Below are 22,575 nucleotides of genomic sequence, written 5' to 3'. Positions count from 1 at the left end.
TGAATTCTTGACCCCATTATGAGCCCGCCAAGGACAAGAAGCCAGCGAGGAAAGCACGGACCATTTACTGTGATCAAAGTAGTCTGGTTTCCAGACCCAATGAGTGCGATTGTGACTCATCTGATGTATATAATCATTTAAGCCACATTAGGGGCTCCGTCAGGTCAAGGAACGAGACTGATTAGAAAGCCGCCAAAGGACCGATGTGATATTTCATTGCCGATGACAGAAAGTCCCCGTGTGTACTCTTACATGACTACTGAACGAAACACCTGGCATGGCACAGAACTATACGATATGGGCCAACAAAATAAATATAGAGATTGATTTACCTTGACTTGTGAACCATTCCCAGAACAAGCTCGAAATGATCTCGAAACTGCGGCCCAACTGTAGACCTGCTGTCGCCTATAAATAGTCATGTGTAAAATGGTATGGAAAAACCCTAACCCCCTCGTGGTATTCTCTGAGCACCCTGCCAAATGCAACAGAATGCAGTGCCAGCCTTAGTACCAAGTACCTACCCTGCCAAATGCAACGGAATGCAGGGGTGGAATGCATGCAGATCCGGACACTGCTAAATGCAACAACTTGCAACAACTTTTGATACTGGTGCATTCTGTGGCATTTTAGCAGGGTTAGGGTACACGTATGGAAATGAGAAACAGTTGGGTGTCTGGATTTTTGGTAGAATTTACTGTGAATAAAAATATTGGCAATATGACTGTTGGATAGCCCTATATCATCATGGGGACAATTACTTGCGTCAATTTGGTGACGTTGTCGAAACAAATGCTCACATCAAATGAAGTTCCGTTTTCTTAAAAACGTTTTCAATTCACTTTATTGTGAATTATTATTAGACTATACCATTGTAATACACAGTTGAAAAGCTACATTGATAAACATCTTTGGCTTGTCATTGAGAATGCTGCCAACGGTAAAAAAAAGTTTATTTACAGATGTCCAACTATTTACAGTACAATAAACAAGGCCCCGTCTGAATTGATCGGCTAAAAGACCGGCAGTAATATGTAGCTTCAGACGCTACCGTAGGCACAAGAAGTACAAGCCGTTACTTCGGACACGACCTTAGACCATCGAGGGGTTCTTCCTCCATGCTTAGACTGGCTTCAAGTTGACCTTTGACCCAAGCATCCGCGCCAAACAATTGATGGTTGCAGACCAGTAAATAGACTTGCGCGCACTTCCAAAACTTATTTAAAATACTCACAATTCTCAATGGTGTTTGAGACAAACATCAAATTAAAGACAATTTCATCATCTTTCATTTTCCGTTCAATTTTCTGGGGGTTACCAATGAACTTTGGGAGAATTTCCATCCAAAGATGATCACCCCTAAAGCAGTACTGAAGCCCATCGCCATTTTGAAAACGAGCGCCTACGCTCCATTGGCCCACTTTCATCCAAATTTCACACTAATTTATACGCGGAGTTCGCAGTCCTCTGCATGGCTTCCACCCTTCCGTTTTACAAATCCTCAAATTCACGGCCCTAAAAATGCTCAAATACCGGAGAATTTGGAGAATTTGAGGGCATGCAAATCGTGATATGGTCGGCGTAGACAATTTCGGACCTATTTACTGGTCTGCACCCTGATGGCGTTGGTACAGGCTGTTCTCATCACGAGGCAATGAATTATGAGGTTAGAGAAGTACAATGTACGCCGAAATTGGATGTTGACACGTGACGTCATATATACACGAGTCATCAACACTTGTAGTTCATTCTTGCATTGGCCACTTAGTTCGGCTTACCCACAATCCTGTGCGTTTCCGAGCACGACTCTGAACCCAAAGTGGATTAGTGCAGCCTGAACCAACGGTCTTGGTATTGACAGCTTACGCACAAACACGTAATACCTCCAATTCACTCAAAACAATTTGTTTACAACATACAGGTTAATATTTATATGGATAAAAACGATATACATACATAACGTCATGATAAACAGTGGAATTTTCAATGTTCCCTTTTTAATACTTGCTCGTGGACAAAAAGGAAATGGCCAGAGTGTATAGTAGACTCTGGCCCACAAAGATGGCCATGATATGCATAATCACAATTTGAAATGTCTGTACTCCCATAAATCCTCGGCCGAAACTAAAGCAACCTGGGTCGAGTCAAGTTCAGTTTGGTACCCAAGTACCCATCCAAGCACACTCACACAAGTGTGTATTTGCCTGCAATCGGGGACTCCCTATTGTCCCTGTTTTGTTTGTACCTCCCATATGTTTTGTACACGATCGCCAAATTGGGGACCTTAGGGAATTGGGGACGCTATTGTCTTTTATTGGTCAACGTACCCTATTGAATGCAGAAAGAAACTCAGATAACCCAGGGACCATTGTCCCTGGTGGATAAGCTCAACTCGTTTGGTATAGGGGAGGGAATACTTTATAGAGGGGCCAAAATGTACAAAGCTGCTGGGTACGAAACGCTGCTAAGCAAATTGAGCAATAGAAATATATATGTACATCGAATGGCATTTTTATGGTATACCGCGCTTGGCTCTAGAGCTTTCATATGCTTTAATACAGTCGTTTTAATACATTGTAATGCAATCAATGGTGTCCTCAACAATATAAACATCCATGCACACACATACTGAAATTTGTATCCTTGAGGAGTCATTTCTTTGTTCTCGTGTAATAAAGTTTTCGAGTTTGAAAGTGTACTTTCAAAATGCTCCCATAACTAGAATTAATTTCCTGGGCTGAAATTCGGACTTAATATCCGTTACATAAAATACTTCAGTTTGCGACAAAATCAACACACATTGGATATTCCTAGTTTTTGAGTAAAATCCATATATCTTTTTCATGATAACCTTGTGGCGACGTATTCACCTATAGATAATTCTCTGTGGAGACGTATACAATCTTTGTGTTCCCTATTGTGTACATGTCCCCAGAGGGTACGTGTACCAGATCAAAATAATATACAGAGAAAAGGCTTGGTACAAGAACAGTTGCCAGTCTGGACAATGTAAGCTCGCTACGTTTGCGACAGGAGAAGCAATTAGCAAGCAAATTAAACTAGTATTAAATTTACATTTATGCAAGTACAACAGGTTATCACAGTTCAATGGCGTTGTCTGTTGCGTAATCTGGCTCTACTTTTCCTGCCGTAGAGGGCGTGCAGACCCGCCATGTCGTTCCTGGACAGCTCGAAGGCGGGGTCGTAAGCTCGCGCGATCGGGTACATGACGGACTGTGGATGGGGGGAGTGGCCAAGGCCAAGGGTGTGGCCAAGCTCATGGACCAGGAGCTGGAAGAGGTTGATTCCTGTAGACAAAATGGAAATTGGTGAGACGATTTATTAAAATAGAAGTCCGATAAACATTGCTATATACCCAGGACAAACAAATCCGTCGGTTTGAGCTTTAAGATGGAGATGATGCCGCGGTTTAGGAGATAGCCAAGATTCTTAAAACCCCAATCTTAGTGAAGACAAATGCAAGGAATATATTGCCTACCATCGGTCTCCTCTTCAAAGGAGTAGCTCTCCGAGGCGTCCAAGTGGATGTCACCAGGAAGGGCAGGATCGCTTGGTGAGAACGCGTGACCCACCTCCCCCAGGGGCCGCCAGAACGCCCGTCGGTCCCCGTGGTCCATGGTGCCCATGAACTTGACGTTGATGTCCGCTCCGCCCGACCGGACCTCGGTGAATGTCAGCGGGGACCTGCTGCTCCAAACACGGCAGGCTTGCTTTAGGACGCGCCGCACGGATTTCTTGGACATTAAGTTCGGGATCCGGGATATTCTGAAAGGATTACAGAAAAAGAAGTTGGCAGATATTTCCCCTCAATGTCCTCGGTGCGTTTTCAACTTCCAAGAAATGTACAGGAAACAAGTAATTGAGTTCCAGTAGCAGAGGAAGCAATGGAATACCTCTTTGGAGACACATTTCACCAAAAGGGGAAATGTCCCCTTCTGAATAAACATTCAAATTGAATCTTGTTGATTTCAACAAATTCAAACTGCTGCTTGAAACAAGCACATTGCTTCCCATATTTTCATAAAAGTCTTTCTGGTTATTCCTCAAAAGTGCACAGGTCATTGAAGTTTGGCAGTCTAAAGAAACCTATGGTGAAGAAATCCACAAGTTGGAAAGAGGGAGGGGGGCTCATGGTGGATTCGAACCTCGGTCGCACAAGGCGAAGGATGTACCATTATGTCAACACCATTGCGCCAACGTGACTCTTGAGCAATTTGTCGGTTGATTAATGGAGGAAGGAATTCCTCCATGATTGATTGTATAAGATATTTAGAGGGTTCTCTTGGCGGTAAAGCAAAGGGTTTCCAAGCAACGATTCTTACCTAACCGTCAGTTCCGTCTTGTTCCACATGCCCCCTTCCAGCCAGTACCGGAACTCGTCCCGTTCCGCCTCCCCCGTGAACTCCGGGTCCCGGCAGCCGCAGCGGGGCAGGTCCATCTTGTCAAGGGTCTCCTCGTCGATCATCTCGGTCTTGGGAAGTCCGTGGAAGACCTGGTATTTGCCGATACCAGACTTGATCATCGCCATGTCTAATCCGTTGCCGTCTTTGCCGGCGTCCAGGTGAATGTAGCTGTATTTTTTCAGGTACTCCTGTAGTGTGAGAAATGGACAAACGCTTTAACTTCACAGACAGTGGTGTTGTGTTAAATTCACACTACACACCTGTGTAAAGATGAACACCTGTGTAAAGATTAACACCATGTGGCATCTAGTGTAATGACAACTCGTCCAATAGACCATATGCACTGCAGCCATCTGGGAGGTGCGTGCTTTCGTTCAACCCTAGCTCTATGGTTCAACTTTGATAAGCATAAGCAAAAACACACCTCCAAAATGTCTGATGATGAAAGTAATCGATGTATATATTATACGGTGTTGATTTAACACCGCCATTGGTGTAAAAAATGATGACGTCAATTCCCATGCCGGGAATCGAACCCGGGCCGCGTGGGTGAAAACCACGAATCCTAACCACTAGACCACATGGGATCTCTGATCACGGGTGCAACGCAGTGGATACATGTATGACTTAATCCAAAGAGTTCAAATATCGACTAGTAGTCTGAGGCTTTGCAATCTCTTCCCTGATCGCATAAGGGCGGTCATTATATCACAGAAACCAAGCATTTCACTGTGGAGGGGGGCGGGGCGAGTTGGGGGCTATGGCGCTTGTGTGCGTTTGGGGGGGGGGCTTCGGTTGGTGGAAGTAGGGTTGGCGGGCAGGCGATGATCGACCCGGCGAACTGGGGTGGAAGGCACTCAGGCTCAAGTGAAGTATAGACTTCAGCATCTTTCCGTTCTCAGGGGTTTATTCTGGTCACAATGCGCGGGCCGCAGTGCCCAGAGGCCATAATTGGGCAGGCACTGCCGTGCGGCCCGCGTGATATGAGACGCATAAAATAGAACGTACAATCTGGGTTTACGACAAATTGAATTTAACACAGCACAGACCAAAAAATAATACGTGTTTCTACTCATTTAAACCTTATACGAAGTACTCTTAATACTCTACTTCAAATTGGATGTCACACGTGCAACTACATGCATGAAGTTACAACATCCTGAGTCATTGCACGGTTATATTACAACCAGCTCAAGTTCCATTTGTCTCGGAGTGTGAACTCTGGTAAGTATTTGTGACTGGTCATGTTAGAGGTAACGCTGAGACAGTAAAAATAACCAGGAGAACGGTAAATTGATAATCATTACAAATGACAATAATAACGTCAGATAATAATAACTTGGGATAACATGAGATATTAACATGAAATGAACTAAGACGTAAGAGCGAGTCGGGCATCCCTACTACATCACGAAAAGATCAATTTTCTCCCATTTTTTGCATGCATAGTTAAGTTGGCTTTCCTTTGCATTTACCCGAGGCTTAATCATGCAGCACATGGGATGACTGAAGCACAAAACAGCTTCAGTTTTTGGTCAAAATATCAAAAATCACCAGCTTTCTTAAGATGTATACATGATCATCTACGGTGTTGACCTTTGGAGACAAGTGCCTTAATTTAATCTGCCCACTGAGTAACCACACTCAACCAAAAAAGAAAGTCCCCCAATCCTTTTTTGTCTAACTCAAAAACTACTGGGCACATCTTGCTCAAATTACGACTGAGCAGTACATAAATTCTTTAGCAATCCAGCCATACTCTTTGTTTGGCCGAAAACGGTGATAATGTGTATCAAATTATGCAATTTATGACAAATGGTACCGAGAAAAAAAGTTGCCCTTTTGTATACGTGCGAAGTGAGCGTGAACCACAACTTGCACGTATACGAAAGTGCAACTGTTTTCGGTATCGTTTGTCATAAATTGCATAAATTCGTACGCATTATCACTGTTTTGGGCAAAATAAAGAGTACGGCTGGATTGCTAAGGAATTTCTGTACGTTATTTGAGCGAGATGTGCTCAGCAGTTTTTCGCGAAATTCGTTTGAAATCTTACATTATCTTTTTACGCTATAACTTTAGGAAGGGAAACTATTTGAGAAATGTGCCAAGGACTCATACCTGTTCAAAGAAACACGAATGTTTGTAAACAATTCCACCTCCGCTCGTCTGTAAATATTTACGGCACGACAAGGTGGATGCTAACAAAACAACACAACGACCGAATTCGCCGCTTTATTAGCCAAAATCACAGACCGTACGGGCCCGCTGTCTGAGGCGTCCTTGTGCGCATGGCTGGGTGTGACGTCATTACCTCGCGTGAGTAAATTTGGTTTGTGTCATTAATTTCATTAACCTCGTCATCCCCAAATATTTCCGTTTTAATCAAGATGTTTTGCATAACAACGAAAAATTCAGCATTGAATGAGCATGTGCAACTTTAAATTTGAGGCGAGTTCTAGTCTTCCTACAAGCCGCTTAACGGCACCGCCAATCTCTACCGGCATCTGTCTTACCATCTTTTCATTCAATATGAACTTGCATTACTCGTGCCGTTTTCAAGTTTGGCGGGACGGATCCAATCTTTCGGGAAAGAAAACACCTTCCCTTCATAATCCTGCATAATAGAACTATACAGTTTGATATACGTACCGATTGAGCATTTTTTAGCTCCGTTAATTAGTTAGTTAGTTAGGAACAAACGTGCGTTGATATTGCCGATTTCAACCAAACTTTGTCAAAAGTATCAGTACTCCAGTAGCCCAGCCCCAACATGTCACATGACCAAACTGGGGTCAAAGGTCATCATGGGGTCCCTTGGGTCAAAAACCTGGAGTTTTTTTAAAACTCAAAACACTACTCCTTCCAGAAATACAATGGCACAATCACGTGGCATGCATGAACACGAATTTGTTGGCCCGCAGCTCATGATATATTTCCGATGTTCCGATCGAGCATCAAGCATGCTTCAAGACAGTGTTCTCTGCAGCAGGCCTACAGTTGCCACGGAGAAATAATTATAGGCGCACTTGAGTTGTGAACTATAATTATTTATAGGGCTCACCGAGAAAGTACGAAGGTCGCGTTATGAACCCGCATAGAGCATGTGCTTGCCTATAAGGTCAAACCAAAGGTCAAGGATCAAGCCTACTCACAACCTGTGATTTTCACGAGGCGCTAATTGGAATGCAAGGCCCGATTGTTAGGGACAAGGGATCACATTTTTGTTGGGATGGATACGCGGGCTCTCATCTCTTTATGTATTTGTCTCCAGAATTGAATCGGATCGTGATATCAAGGTTAAATCTATAAATATTTCTTTGAAGTGTTGATTAGCTGGTACGGTCCAAGGGGAGTGAATATTTACGATCTCGTTTTTGTGGATTCATTTTCTCTGTTGTCATAGAAAAATCATCGTAGAATTCCACTTGATATTGTGACCTTTAGGTAAATCATAATACAATGTAGGCCTACTGTAATTTCGTAGTATATGCCGACTTTCCCTCCAGCTCCTTGGATGACTCTCTAAATTCCAAAGAATTAAATTAGGGACTTTAGAGTGAATTTAGGGTGAAAATCGCTCTCATTTTCGATTGACACGGTCTGAAAATGAACCACTTCAGTCGAGGTTCGAGTGAAACCTCGATCTTTACGATTGAAGAACTTTCACTCTTAAACGTCTAGTCCCCATAGTTTCCGACTGTGGGAGTGAATCTTCACTCGAATGGAGTGAATTTTCACTCTTTGGAATTTAGAGAGAAGGAGGACGTTGTTTTAACCATCATCAATGGCGAGGTTCCTTTTCAAGAGATATCCATCTAAACTTGTTTAACTTCAATAAAACTCTCAAGAAAGCAATCATAAGAAGCTGTGGCAAATCCAACTCGTTTTACTCATCCAAACATGGAGCTGTAACTCCATAATCTAAATAACCGGGGAAAACACATTTAAGCAGTGTCAACTGTGAACAATTCTTGCAGTAAATTAGGCTCGTTTGGCTGTTGTTATTATAATGAAAGGGATCGCGTACATACGACAATATGCCTCGTTTTAACTTCCAATTCTATACCAGAATCGGTGACTTTTGTCCCCAAAATTGTGTACCCGGCCCTGTCAACAGTTCTTGCAGTAAATTACACTTGTTTGGCTGTTATTATTGGAAGGGATCTTATTCATGTTTATACGACAGTGTGCCCCTTTTTAACTCCGATTTCTATAATCGGTGACTTTTGTCCCCTAAAAGTGTACCCCTATTCAACCTTTATGCACCCCAAGTTGCCCCCAATTTAAAGCTAAATGGGGGCAGTCGGTAATTGCAGTCCGACCTCCCACAGTGTTTCAATTCTGGGCCAATTATCACCAAAGTGCCGCTGGGATGGGGGATCATTAGATCCGTTGTGTCGTGCTGATGAGATACTTCGGAGAAGAAAATTACCAAGCCTGAAAAAGGAAACAGTTACATTTTCAAGAGATTTAAGAAGTGGGGGTAATTCTACCTCCATGCTTTAACCATAGAGCTAGGACCAGGTCTAAACTGCCCTACACAAGAATGTCAACAAGAAAGGCATTCGCCCATGCCTTGATAGGAGTCAAGAACGGTGTTATCCGTACCCTATAGGCGCCTAGTATTAGTAGGCCGTTTACGTCATGCAGTTTCTGTCAAAACGTCAAAAAATAGGCTTTCTGTGAATAGAATAAAGAGTCACATTGTGACTGCCACAATATCTTGTTCTAATGATTGCCTTTCCAAAATTGTGAAACTCCCTTTAAAATAATGCACTGTATTGACTTAGGGCCGAAAATCATTCTGACAAAGTGAAAATCTATATCCGGGTGTGACTTCATATTGGTGGTAAATCATAATTATCCATAGAGAATCGTAAATTGAGAGTCCGGAATCGGCACAATGCATGAAAAGCCTGACAATGAATCATATTTCCACACGATTTTGAAATAACTGCAAGGATTCATTACGCATGGATCCGCTCCATAATTGGCCGAGGCGACCGAGACGGAAGTAGTTTATAATGCGTGTTTTAGCGGCCACTGTAGCTCGGTGTGCTCCGTGCGCGTGTGCCTCACCCTACCCTCCCCCATGGAATGTTTTTCCTGCCGGGGTCACCGCGAGGTCAAGTCTTTGGGGAGGTAGGCCCCGATTAATGACGCATGCTTGAAAAGCTTGAGAGGTGCCATCCGGAATCTTACCCGTCTCTTTCGACTTTCTGTTTTCCCTTCTTTTTTTTAAGGAAATGCCGGAAGGAAGTTTTGGATTAGTTCCAATTGGAGGTGTGAAGTTGTAGGATGTCACAGTGAAAAAACATGCGTCTCAATTTCAAAAAAAAAAAGAATAAAGAAGAGAAAATAAAAGCAACAAAACAAGTGACATCGGAACAGGTAAACAGGAATTCCACAGAAGTAAAGAAAAAGTGGACAACCAGGTAAAGTTTTGCAATTTGCTTGAGAGCGATTTCAGTCGCTGGGTTCACACGCCACTGAAACGGCCAAATTTTAACTCTCAATTTCAGCAAAACTCAGAAATAGAATTGTTTTTAAAATACGTGTGATCCTGAATTCGAAAAAAAAATCCGAATCATAATATTCACTTCACCAAATGTGCAATCAATAGCGTCTTCAATCCAAACCTGTCATGCCTAGTGTATAGAGAAAAGGCACATTTGTAATGATAGAGAAAAAGCACATTTATAAAAATTATTATCCTTAAAACAAAGAGTACACATGACCTGATACTCAGTTGGTTTTCTGAACCCCCTCCCCCCCAAAAAAAATGCAATACCACCCTAATAATAATTTTTCTCGTCATAGATATGAACATCCATTTCTCCTTAAACTGATGTGGAATGATCTCCATCAACCATTAATAAATTCAACTTCACCAACACTTTTTAAAGAAAACTTAAAAGACATTCTCAAAATCTTCGAAGAAACCATAAGTTAATTTCCCAAGTCTAACAGTAGATTTTGAAAGTCGCAAACTGCAAAGTGAGTGTTCAGCCAACGTTAGGCTGCTGCAATATTCTGCTATAGCTCTTTCAACCGCAAAACAAGGAACACCAAAATATCCTCTCATCAACGTGATGTTGACTATCGACTCCCTGATGAAACCTCCGGGCACGCACAATGCGAGCCCGCAACGTGCCGCGCCGCGCCCCACAGATTTCTCACCTTGACACGGCAAGTGCCCCCAAAGTGCCCCGTGTTCGCTCGCTATCAAAGCTCACCAGCAAGGCACGAACTGAGATTGCAGCCAGGAATGTCATGTTTGCGAATGAATGAGTAGTTGCATTTTATGAGCACTTTTACTTTTAGAACTGAATGCTTTGGAGGAGTCGCTAAAGCATGTCAAAACAGTAGGTATATATTTGGTATCAGTGATTATGGTAGAACTAGAACTATATAGAGACATGAGAGACCATAGAAGATTTTAGAATCAGTATTATAGAAGTAGAACTTAACGGGTCAGAATTGAATTGGTTCGTTCAAAACAGAACTAAAAGAACAAGAGTCACAAGAGTTTGAGTGTGTACTTACTAGCATGCTAGCAACTGCTGAAAAATTCTTCTTATCTTAAATACCAACATGAGCAACACATGCCAAAACTTTAGCTTGAATTCTCTTCATGCTCTTAATAACTCGAAACACAGGTGACTGTCAATACACTTTCGGTTGTTGTTTTTTTCTACGTGATCCACTACTGATTCATTAATTACTCAATCAGTATCACTGAATCTTCATTGATCTTAAATGATTCGTAATGATTTGTATAACGACTCACCATTCCTTCCATGAGTTTCTCAAGCCCCAGTCCCCGAGCCAGGGGCACATTCATCCCGTTCGTCTGCGTCCGTCCCGCCGCCACGAGCAACAAGCACGCCGAGATAAGAACGTACATCTTCAAAGTCCCACTTCCCACGGCAATAAAAACACAGAAAGGTTGCAGATAGACTGCCGAACTGTCAAAAAATAAATCTGGTGAAAGTCTTGCAGGCCCTCAAAGATCAAAATTCTATAGTTTAGAAAAGGTTCCGGATACGCTTGTCAATGTGTGATATTTGCCACACGTTCTCTCTTCCAATATGATGCATGTACAGCGCTTGCTTCCAATGCAGAAATATGTTTGCTGACTTGACGCTGAACGTGTCTTGAGTCTTCTGCATGCAGCTCAGTTCGTCCTCGCGTAACTTTCAAGACCGTCCAAGGCTATGTAGTCCCATACAGTTCATTAAGAGATTTCGACTGGCGTAAGAACTGCCAAGAAGTTCCACTTAGCGTGAAATCGGTGGCGCAATCGTGGGTCCTTGCTCGTCACCAAAGGGGTCCAATCTCTGGGTGGGCTGCATTTCCACGAAACCGCAAAAACAAAAAGGAAAGTCACAATTTATGAAAGTGGGCGGAGCTAACTCGCCGCGTTGTAAGTGCGATTCGCTGGTCTTCAACTTTCTCGATTAGCAGTGTTGGTAAGCGCGGGGAACCTGTCACTCGTCAGGCCTACGTAATGTCACTATTGGGCCAATGTTTTCCCCCATGGGTTAAAAACTTGGCACAAGTCCAGATCTACCAGTATGATGTTTTCCTCAAAAGAAGACAAGGACGAATAAATTGATGCACAACCTATTTTTTTTTTTTTGCGAAAAGATTATTAAACAGTATATGAAAGAAAGATGACTGGTATGGGTGGTAGGTCTAATGCATCGGGTCTAGTGGTACCGAAGATGTGCCGATCTTGACATCGGTTCAACTCAATCGTGCCAGAGTCCGTTCCAACCCGGTTCAACTTAAAACCGAAATTTTACCGAATCAACTAATAACTGAGTCAATTTGAAAGTCCAAATCAACTTGTAATTCATTCAACCCAACTCAACTCGTACTTGAGTCAATTCGTACCCAAGTCAACTCGTAAATGATTTACCTCGTATCCGTGATATGATTCGACTCGTCCCAAAGCCAAGCCCCATCTCCATGGGCGAGGGGGTAAAGCTCTCAAAATCTTCGCACATTCTCTATAGCCTCAATTCATCATTAATTTCGAGGGCCCACCTCACCCCTTTTGACAACCCTGTGGACGCCCATGTTGTTAAATAAGTGTGCGACTGTGCCCGATGGGGCATGCGCCACCCCTATCCCCGGCCCCTGACGCCCTTGCTCATCTCGTGCAACCTCCAGAACTGACCATCCATGATTCTTGACGGAGTCCTCATTTCATTTGGTGTTTTTTCTAAATCGATTTTGTCTTGTTTGTGGACCCAATTAAATGATACCCCATGCTGACGAGTAATGAGTTATGACACGGCATGGATTTCAAAGAAAGTTGTTACTAGTAAAAGGGTCCGTCCGGGTATAGTCCGTAACTTTAGGCGATATGTTAGGCCGTAGTTTAGGCCAAGTTAATTGGGCCGAAGTAATGCGATAAGTGGCGGCAGAATGCCAAGCTTTGAAGGGCCGTGCCGAGTCAAATAAGGGCTGACAGTGTGACGGTTACGTGACGTCATGCGTAACCGAACCATACATTCCCCCATCCATGGCATTCCATGCCAATTAAGCAACAACACTGGGGATCCGGAGGGGAGGCAAGTTCAAATGAAACGTGGAAATTCAATTTGGAAAGAACAATTGATTGAGTTTTGAGTGAGTGTTTATGGTAATTAGCATTCCTCCCTCTAAAAAATAATGTAGGCCTACATTCTAGGTTTGAATGTAGGCCTTGGCTTGTACATGGTATATACGACAATACGAAGTCTTCAAGTTCAAGTTCTGTTAAAATTTCGACTAACAATGATCGACAGGAGCATTGTTAGTTTACGATACATGCACGGGCGAGTGCGTTTAGCTCTCTGGTGCTATTTTCGGGCTTCACCAGAGGATCAGTTTTGTTTGTAAATTGTTTTTGTAGCAACACCAAAGTTATGCATTTTTTTGCATGAGGCATCGAGATCTTGGCGGTCTTCTTCCGAACACGTCCCGTCAGTTGAACATAGAGCAAGGGTCCTTGCTCTACGGTTAGAACAAGCCGATACGATCGGATTGGAAATGACAGAAAATGCTTCGATGAATCTATGGTCCTAGACTGAGGATCATGAATATAAAAATCATGATATCTTGGATACTCAATACGTACAATGTCGTCCACTCTCTTCATCGTATTATGTCACCGTATACTCTCATGTGGGGTGGGGGTTGTGGGGGGGGGGGGGTTGTGTTAAGTAGGCACAAATAATGATGAGAAAATGACGTAATAAAGCGGGTCCAACCAAGTAAACATGCCAAAAATCCGTCCGCCGAGCTCAATAAAAACATGAACATGGAGGTAGAATTAGACTTATCAGAGAGTTCTGAGAGCCATGAATCAAATTGGGGAATTTCAAGACATATGGCACAGTACATCTGGCTTAGACTTTGGGCTTCCTTTAGAATTTTGGGTGAAATTGGGTCTGAAGAAGTGGCGCTATTTAGCCATGTTATGAGGGATCTTTTTTTTCAAAATGGCAACCTTTCCCCGGTCGTGGAAGCAAAGGGTGGGAATTCCTCCAAAAAGTCAATGGTCAACCCACCAAAAATCGAAAAGTAAATGACAGATGACATGTTGTTCGTCATTTTTCTGCACAACCTAAATACCTGTGAGAGTTCTGAGTATTGTAAGAAAGAATTTTGAAGTATGGGGATTAAACACTGGTGTCTATGGAATTTTTTTTTACTGGGGTGCATCCATAACTCGTGCAACTCGGACCAAAAATAATTCTCCGTTTTTTAAAGATAAGTAGTATTTTTCCGGTACTGAAAAAGAAATAAATTATCGAAAGGTTGACTGACAGAACTTTATTAGAACGCATGACAGATGACGCTGGAGTATTCCTATAATTAGATCTACAGTATTAAACTCAGTAAGGTCATCCTGTGACCTTAGCTACACATTAAACCCCATCTGTTCCCACATTAAAATGTGCGCATCGTTTAATTAGGCCGGCTGGATTGAAACCATGCAAGATTACATACCCTTGAGAGCTCAGATAATCCAACAGACACCCCCGCCTAAATAAGATAAATATTGAGGCTCTATGCTAGGCTTTGAACAATTACGTCAGGGTCATGCCCAAACAAGAATCAGACAGTGGACGGAGGCCGATGAAAGGAACCGTGTTGATTTGATTTACGGTGAGATGCTTTGGGATGTTGATTTGCGCAGTGTTGTTCCAGCTCTCTGGCCGAGGCTCGGTCTTACCGTAGAATAAGGTTTTCTTGCTATTCTGCTTCCACAAGGTCCCGTGATTGTGGAAAATATTTACACTCCGTGAGATGAAAACTAATTGCTCTGCAAGGTGACGTTTATATCATTAAATTCTCCCTAAGAAAAATAATAACATCCGACAAGAAAGATCAGTTTATTGTCCTTGAAATAAACCATCGCATTACTGATCTATTTGCTAATCCGCCACTGCTCAAAGGCTGTACACTAGACAGTGGAGACTACGAAATACCCGTTGCTATTTTGGACTGGTCTATGAGGGGCGTTCCCACAACCAGGTCCAGGGGGAGGGGGCAAATTCTGAGCTTCCAAATCCTTGTTGGAAATCGTATAACGTAATATGAAGGGACTGGAGCGGGAGGAGACCACAAACGCGAGTGGCGAAGCCACGAGGCCTTTTCCAACTTGTCAAGAATTTCTTATGTTTTTCCTCATAATCTCAATCGGAAACAACGGAGTCAGCATTCAACAACAAAAACCCCGCAAAACCCCAAAATCAAGTTCGAAAAGGCCTCGTGGCTTCGCCACTCGTGCGTGCTGACTTAATCTTTGCTCCAGTCGCTTCGTGCTTTTCGCAGCTCCGCCGCTCTAAGCCACGATTGCCTTGGCGAAAGGCTACATGGAAAGGCAATCACTAGTGCACCCCACGTATGTATGTTGGGGCATGGTGGGGATTTTGTCACTTCAAAAGTGACAATCCCCACGTCTTGGGTCTTGGGTGACAATCCCCACGTCTCAATAAACATTATTGATAGGCGCATAAGTGTTTACTGATCAATATCGGGTGCCGCGCCTGACTCCTAAAAAACAAGAATGATATTCATTCCATATCGGGCATCACTAGCTTTTCCTGCCTGTTGATCTGACATGATATAAAGAATTGTAATAAGAAGAAGGCTTACCTCACTGGCGGATCTAAAGGGGGAGTGGGTTGCAACTCGCTCCCACCCCACCCCCGTGACCCGTGGTACCGGTACCCCGTTCAGCCGCTGACTAGTACTAAATGGGGCCACTAAATATTGGTTTTCACTGCTAGGCTTAAAACATTCAATTTCGTCCGAGAACAATTTCACACGCTTTTACCAAAACCAATTTACTCATTTTACCGTTCAATTTCAAAGTTTGGTCGCCTGCAGTATGCTGCCCTCTTGGTGGTTAGTCCTACTGAGCGCAATCGCGGGAGCTCGGAGGGTGGGGGGGGGGGGGGGGGGGGGGGGTCAAACAAACGCTGAATTTAAAATGTAGAGAAACCTTGAGTTCCTGTGCTTGGGTGTGGGTTGGGGATATTTTGGTACATGTAGTTCATGCAGAGAGTCACTTATCTTGTCCAGTGGCTAGAGGAGTATTCCTTGGGATAAGAAGGGTTGCAGTAGTATTGGAGGACGGATGAAGTTCGTCATTATATCTGAAGTGATGGGTTTGGCATATATCGCCTAGGTCTAGTACTCTAGTTCATGGTTTTTACAGACAGTCTTCAGGATGCCCAGGACAGCGGCCGCCTCTTGCAGGTAGTACCTTCTTCATTTGATATAGGAGATGGGGCTACTAAGCAGAAGTCAGTGGAGGAGGTGCTGATCCATACGCGGCTTCCGCTTCGTGCAGTTCGTGTGGGTGCCGAAATTATTGGTTGGTCATGGTAGCGCCCTCTCGCGGCGGTGGGTTATCGTGTACACAAACATAACATACATCATACGTAAACATAAACCATTTAATTTCCAAGGACCATTGATTACATGCCACATCTTATACTACAATCACGAAAATGATTCGGGGGCGCTGCCATTTTTCCGACCGGTCTCCCGTCCCCATCGCGCCTGTTGGCTGCGGGGGATGCGGAACGGGGCCCGGCTATTTCCACCCTATTTTCCCATAATTCCCTTCCCCATTGAGCCGGCCGTGCCGGCCATCTTGCGTACGGGCCGGATAATTGACGTGCCACGTATACATGTACGGGGAGGGTTGTACGGGGAGGGTTGTACGGGGGGAGGCCTCGGACATCGAGAGTTTGGCCGTGGGTTTACTTAGCTAGGCTTAATGTGGCCAATTTACTGCATGACCTCCGTAAATACAGGCCTCACTTGGAACATGTACCCGAACATGTTTGTAGAACTTTGTCAACTTTTGATTTCACAATTGGGCTTGGTTTGTAGTTTATTTTTGGATTTTCCTTTAGTTTGTTTTAGGCCTAGGCCTAGGCCTATACTATAGAAAAAAACTGCTGCATTTGTATATAGGCCATGAAATGTACATTCATTCCATACAAATGATGCAAACTAAATCTTTGTGGTAATCTTAGAACACGGCAAATCATACTAAAAACTTCCTTTAAAGAAATGACTTTCATACTCTTAGGCAAAACAAAATTTACTGCAAATCAAAGACCAATAACCAACTTAATAAAGAAACCCTCAAATCAAAATTAAAGACGTGATCAAGTTCAAACCTCAGGCCAAAAACCAAAAAATACAGGCAAAGACTAAAACCTGAAACCAACACAGTTAGAATAGTGGATCTTAGAGAATACACTCTGGCAGAAAATCAAATGACTCGACAACAGACATGAACCCAAGCAGGATAAAGAGGAAACTAATACATTGATGACTGTTCAGTGTCTCTGCTGTTCTGCTGAGATAAAATCATATGCGGGGGGGGGGGGGGGTCACAAAAATACAACATATAAGACATGTTTCGTTGTTTGGCATGTTTGGTTAGTACTTCAGTAGTGCATTCTGCATAAAGGGGTATTGCAACACCTCTCTAATTTATTTGTAGCTATTGTTAGCCGATGTATTTTTTTCAAGTTTTCTTCACCTTAGTCGTTATTCTTTTCTTTCTAACTCCTTTACAAAGGACTCCCGATGACACCCACATCACATGACCAGCTCCAACCATGCTCCAAGCATGCTCCAGTGCATGCTTCAACCAGTTCCCAAAGCAAGAATCTCAACCCAGTCTCAAGACGAAGACGTGACACACCTATTCTTTCCAGTTCAACTGCAAGATTCCTGCTTTTTCTCTTTACCCATTCAAAACACATTTTCCTTCTAGCCATAATTTTATTTTTAGAAGTCATGAAATAGTGCAAAAAAAATTCACTCTTTTCTGCTGTTTTATGTCCATCCTTTTTAAAAATTATATCCTTGGCTTAGTTGTACCCAAGAATAATGATGGAATGATTACCCGATAATTACTGGCCAAGCAGACTGTGTCGATCCTGGCAAACTTATTTGATAACAAAACAATGTCTTTGATTACCAAATTACATAATCACTCTTTAAATTTCACAACAAAATATTCATACTCGCATACCCCTCCATTTCTCATGAGTTTTCACCAACACTCATTAAAAAAATGTTGTCCTATAACTTACAATGCCACTGTCATTATTTATGATTACAGCTTTTAAAACAAAAAACTGCAATTGCACAATAACCTTTGGTCGTCTTGCTTGAAAGTCTTTCATGGAATGTTTGTGCCTATGGTAAACAAGCCTGGACCGACGTCCCTTGCGAAAATTGCTCCGAAAACTGACTACAATTATATCCCCCGAGTTTTGTCGAAGTACTACCCTGTACAGTAATGAATGCAAATACATTATTACTAAAAAAAATCGTGTATACCTGATTTCATTTTCACAGTTTTGTAATAAATACATTTAACATGTGGTGATTGACATAATTATGAAGTGCTCCAATGTGTCCTTTCTTTTAGTTTTACTCTCTTCTGCAAATAAACGTGTTACAATACTTTGCTGTACAACCCATAATAAAAACACCAACTGCTATAATGACATTAACTTCTACTTAATACATAAGAAACACCCCCTTCACCATAACAAATATAAATTGTTGCCCACTTCCCCGGAAATATAAGTGACCATTCACAGGTATAACATAAATAGGCATGGGCGTCGCGAGGGGGGGGGGGGGCACTCCCCCCCCCCCCGAAAAGCAAAAAAAAAAACCTGATAAATCTAAAACTGATAAATCGAGAATGTGTTCAGAAAAACGGGCATTTTGGGGGCAAAAATATGTTTTTCCCCCCTCTAGAAAAAATCCTGGCGACGCCCACACAATATCCAACCCCACCCCCACTGGCTGCCCCTTCCCCTCCTCTCCTCTGTAGTGAGAACGATGGATACGACGTTGTATAGGCTAAGATCAAACCGCGTTTCATCTAAATTACCTAATTGTACAGTTGGTGTTTACGTCCTTAATGGTTTGGCACCTTGAAAAATCAATGTTCAAATTGACTGGACAATATTCTAGCACAACATTTTTTATGAGCTTTATATAATGAGACATCGCATGAGACAATCGGTCGGCAATAAATACTTAATTTCATTCAACTGTTGACAGCAAGACCTTCCTAATCGGCGCGCAATTTAAAACAACATTTAAACGATATGAATCCCAGCACAAACATAAACCTCCACAATATCAGCGATTTCAATATCACCATCTCCCCTCTATAACAAAAACCATTTCTCCCCATCCCTGGAAATATTTCTCCCCATCCCCGGAAATATTGGTGACATGGTTGACAGGTTTTCCAACTTGATGGGCGTTCCAACTAGCACCCTTCACCCTAGCTAGCCCCTTCCCCTATATTGAAAATATGTCCTGGACCCTCGCACAATCTCCGCAGGAAACGTTATGTGCGCGCACGTTGCTAAACGCAAATACAACTTGGGGGAGACTGATGGCGAGTCCAAATAGGCTCGCGTGCAGCAGAGGGTCTGATTCTTTATTTGACTTAACAGTTGTTTGGAGTTATATTAGAGTTTAAATTATCAAGATTTCATTGTATACAGTAATTATTACGAAACAGTCAACTCCACCCATCTAGCGGGTGCCGCGCGAAGCGCGGCATCCCGCTAGTCTATACTACAATCGCGAAAATGATTCGGGGGCGCTGCCATTTTCCCGACCGGTCTCCCGTCCCCATCGCGCCCGTTGGCCGCGGGGGATGCGGAACGGGGCCCGGCTTTTTCCACCCTATTTTCCCATAATTCCCTTCCCCATTGAGCCGGCCGCGCCGGCCATCTTGCGTATGGCCACGTACGTTCGTTATGAGAGCATGCAGCGTATGGGCCGGATAATTGACGTGCCACGTATACGTTCGTTATGAGCATGCAGCGCATGCAACTTGCCCCACATTTCTTCAGCACAGCGTTGTTGACATGGTTGATGTATCTGTTCCTTGCTCCAGTTTTCTCATTGAACGGTAAGTCTCATTTATGATATATATTGTTGTTTGTGAAAAGTAGTATTCTTTCGAACGCCACTGGCAATGAGAAGCATTGTTGTTTGTGAAAAGTGTGAGTTTGTGAGTGTCCAATGATGGCGTAGTCTGGTGGTAGAACGGGGAGGGTTGTACGGGGAGGGTTGTATGAATGTACGTACGGGGGGAGGCCTCGGACATCGAGAGTTTGGCCGTGGGTTTACTTAGCTAGGCTTAATGTGGCCAATTTACTGCATGACCTCCGTAAATACAGGCCTCACTTGGAACATGTACCCGAACATGTTTGTAGAACTTTGCCAACTTTTGATTTCACAATTGGGCTTTGTTTGTAGTTTGTTTTTGGATTTTGCTTTAGTTTGTTTTAGGCCTAGGCCTATAGGCCTACTAGCTAGAAAAAAATGCTGCATTTGTATATAGGCCATGAAATGTACATTCATTCCATACAAATGATGCAAATTAAATCTTTGTGGTAATCTTAGAACATGGCAAATCATACTCAAAACTTCCTTTAAAGAAATGACTTTCATACTCATAGGCAAAACAAAATTAATTTACTGCAAATCAAAGACCAATAACCAAGTTAATAAAGAAACCCTCAAATCAAAATTAAAGACGTGATCAAGTTCAAACCTCAGGCCAAAAACCAAAAAATACAGGCGAAGACTAAAACTTGAAACCAACACAGTTAGAATAGTGGATCTTAGAGAATACACTCTGGCAGAAAATCAAATGACTCGACAACAGACATGAACCCAAGCAGGATAAAGAGGAAACTAATACATTGATGACTGTTCAGTGTCTCTGCTGTTCTGCTGAGATAAAATCATATGCGGGGGGGGGGGGGGGGGGGGGGGGGTCACTAAAATACAACATATAAGACATGTTTCGTTGTTTGGCATGTTTGGTTAGTACTTCAGTAGTGCATTCCGCATAAATGGGGTATTGCAACACCTGTCTAATTTATTTGTAGCTATTGTTAGCCGATGTATTTGTTTTACAAGTTTTCTTCACCTTAGTCGTTATTCTTTTCTTTCTAACTCCTTTACACAGGACTCCCGATGACACCCACATCACATGACCAGCTCCAACCATGCTCCAAGCATGCTCCAGTGCATGCTTCAACCAGTTCCCAAAGCAAGAATCTCAACTCAAGACGAAGACGTGACACACCTATTCTTTCCAGTTCAACTGCAAGATTCCTGCTTTTTCTCTTTACCCATTCAAAACACATTTTCCTTCTAGCCATAATTTTATTTTTAGAAGTCATGAAAAAAATCACTCTTTTCTGCTGTTTTATGTCCATCCTTTTTTTAAAATTATATCCTTGGCTTAGTTGTACCCATGAATAATGATGGAATGATTACCCGATAATTACTGGCCAAGCAGACTGTGTCGATCCTGGCAAACTTATTTGATAACAAAACAATGTCTTTGATTACCAAATTACATAATCACTCTTTAAATTTCACAACAAAATATTCATACTCGCATACCCCTCCATTTCTCATGAGTTTTCACCAACACTCATTAAAAAAATGTTGTCCTGTAACTTACAATGCCACTGTCATTATTTATGATTACAGCTTTTAACACAAAAAACTGCATTTGCATAATAACCTTTGGCCGTCTTGCTTGAAAGTCTTTCATGGAATGTTTGTGCCTATGGTTAACAAGCCTGGACCGACGTCCCTTGCGAAAATTGCTCCGAAAACTGACTACAATTATATCCCCTGAGTTTTGTCGAAGTACTACCCTGTACAGTCATGAATGCAAATACATTATTACTAAAAAAAATTCGTGTATACCTGATTTCATTTTCACAGTTTTATAATAAATACATTTAACATGTGATGCTTGACATAATTATGAAGTGCTCCAATATGTCCTTTCTTTTAGTTTTACTCTCTTCTGCAAATAAACGTGTTACAATACTTTGCTGTACAACCCCATCACCATAATAAAAACACCAACTGCTATAATGACATTAACTTCTACTTTAATAAGAAACACCCCCTTCACCATAACAAATATAAATTGTTGCCCACTTCCCCGGAAATTTAAGTGACCATTCACAGGTGTAACATAAATAGGCATGGGCGTCGCGAAGGGGGGGGGGGGGCCCTCCATAAAAGCAAAAAAAAAAGGGGGGGCGTGAAGTCATAGTGGTGTGAATTTAATGGGTTGGGGGGGGGGCAAAATGTCCCTGCCCCCCTCTGAAACTGATAAATCGAGAATGTGTTGAGAAAAACAGGCATTTTTTGGGCAAAAATATGTTTTGCCCCCTCTAGAAAAAATCCTGGCGACGCCCACACAATATTCAACCCCCACCCCCACTGGCTGCCCCCTTCTCTCCTCTGTAGTGAGAACGATGGATACGACGTTGTATAGGCCAAGATCAAACCGCGTTTCATCTAAATTACCTATTTGTACAGTTGGTGTATACGTCCTTAATGGTTTGGCACCTTGAAAATTCAATATTCAAATTGACTGGACAATATTCTAGCACAACATTATTTATGAGCTTTATATAATGAGACATCGCATGAGACAATCGGTCGGCAATAAATACTTAATTTCATTCAACTGTTGACAGCAAGACCTTCCTAATTGGCGCGCAATTTAAAACAACATTTAAACGGTATGAATCCC

The 22,575-nt window shown here is 42.6% G+C and overlaps 1 protein-coding gene and 1 non-coding gene across 2 annotated transcripts; both read right to left on the bottom strand.

Annotated features, from left to right (window-relative positions):
* Positions 1-829: 829 nt before the first annotated feature.
* LOC119728326 (matrilysin-like) lies at positions 830-11,821 on the bottom strand. The gene is made up of 4 exons (XM_038200528.1): positions 11,218-11,821; positions 4,344-4,612; positions 3,500-3,786; positions 830-3,308 (listed from the first exon to the last, which is right to left on the bottom strand). The coding sequence occupies exons 1-4, from the start codon at positions 11,332-11,334 to the stop codon at positions 3,106-3,108; spliced, it is 876 nt and encodes a 291-aa protein (XP_038056456.1). The 5' UTR covers positions 11,335-11,821; the 3' UTR covers positions 830-3,105.
* Trnae-uuc lies at positions 4,940-5,011 on the bottom strand. Its single transcript has one exon. It is a non-coding gene; the product is annotated as a tRNA-Glu (tRNA).
* Positions 11,822-22,575: the final 10,754 nt, after the last annotated feature.

This window comes from Patiria miniata, unplaced genomic scaffold (genome assembly GCF_015706575.1).
Source record: "Patiria miniata isolate m_02_andy unplaced genomic scaffold, ASM1570657v1 HiC_scaffold_1, whole genome shotgun sequence".
Lineage (NCBI taxonomy): Eukaryota > Metazoa > Echinodermata > Asteroidea > Valvatida > Asterinidae > Patiria > Patiria miniata.
The sequence above is the reverse complement of the archived record's forward strand: the minus strand, read 5'-3'. Positions and strand labels throughout refer to the sequence as shown.

Excerpts from the sequence above, each read along its gene's own strand:
- LOC119728326 (XM_038200528.1), bottom strand. The coding sequence starts at position 11,334 with ATGTACGTTCTTATCTCGGCGTGCTTGTTGCTCGTGGCGGCGGGACGG. Across the intron at positions 4,613-11,217 it reads AGAAACTCATGGAAGGAATG|GAGTACCTGAAAAAATACAG; the intron begins GTGAGTCGTTAT and ends CTCACACTACAG. Across the intron at positions 3,787-4,343 it reads AAGACGGAACTGACGGTTAG|AATATCCCGGATCCCGAACT; the intron begins GTAAGAATCGTT and ends TAATCCTTTCAG.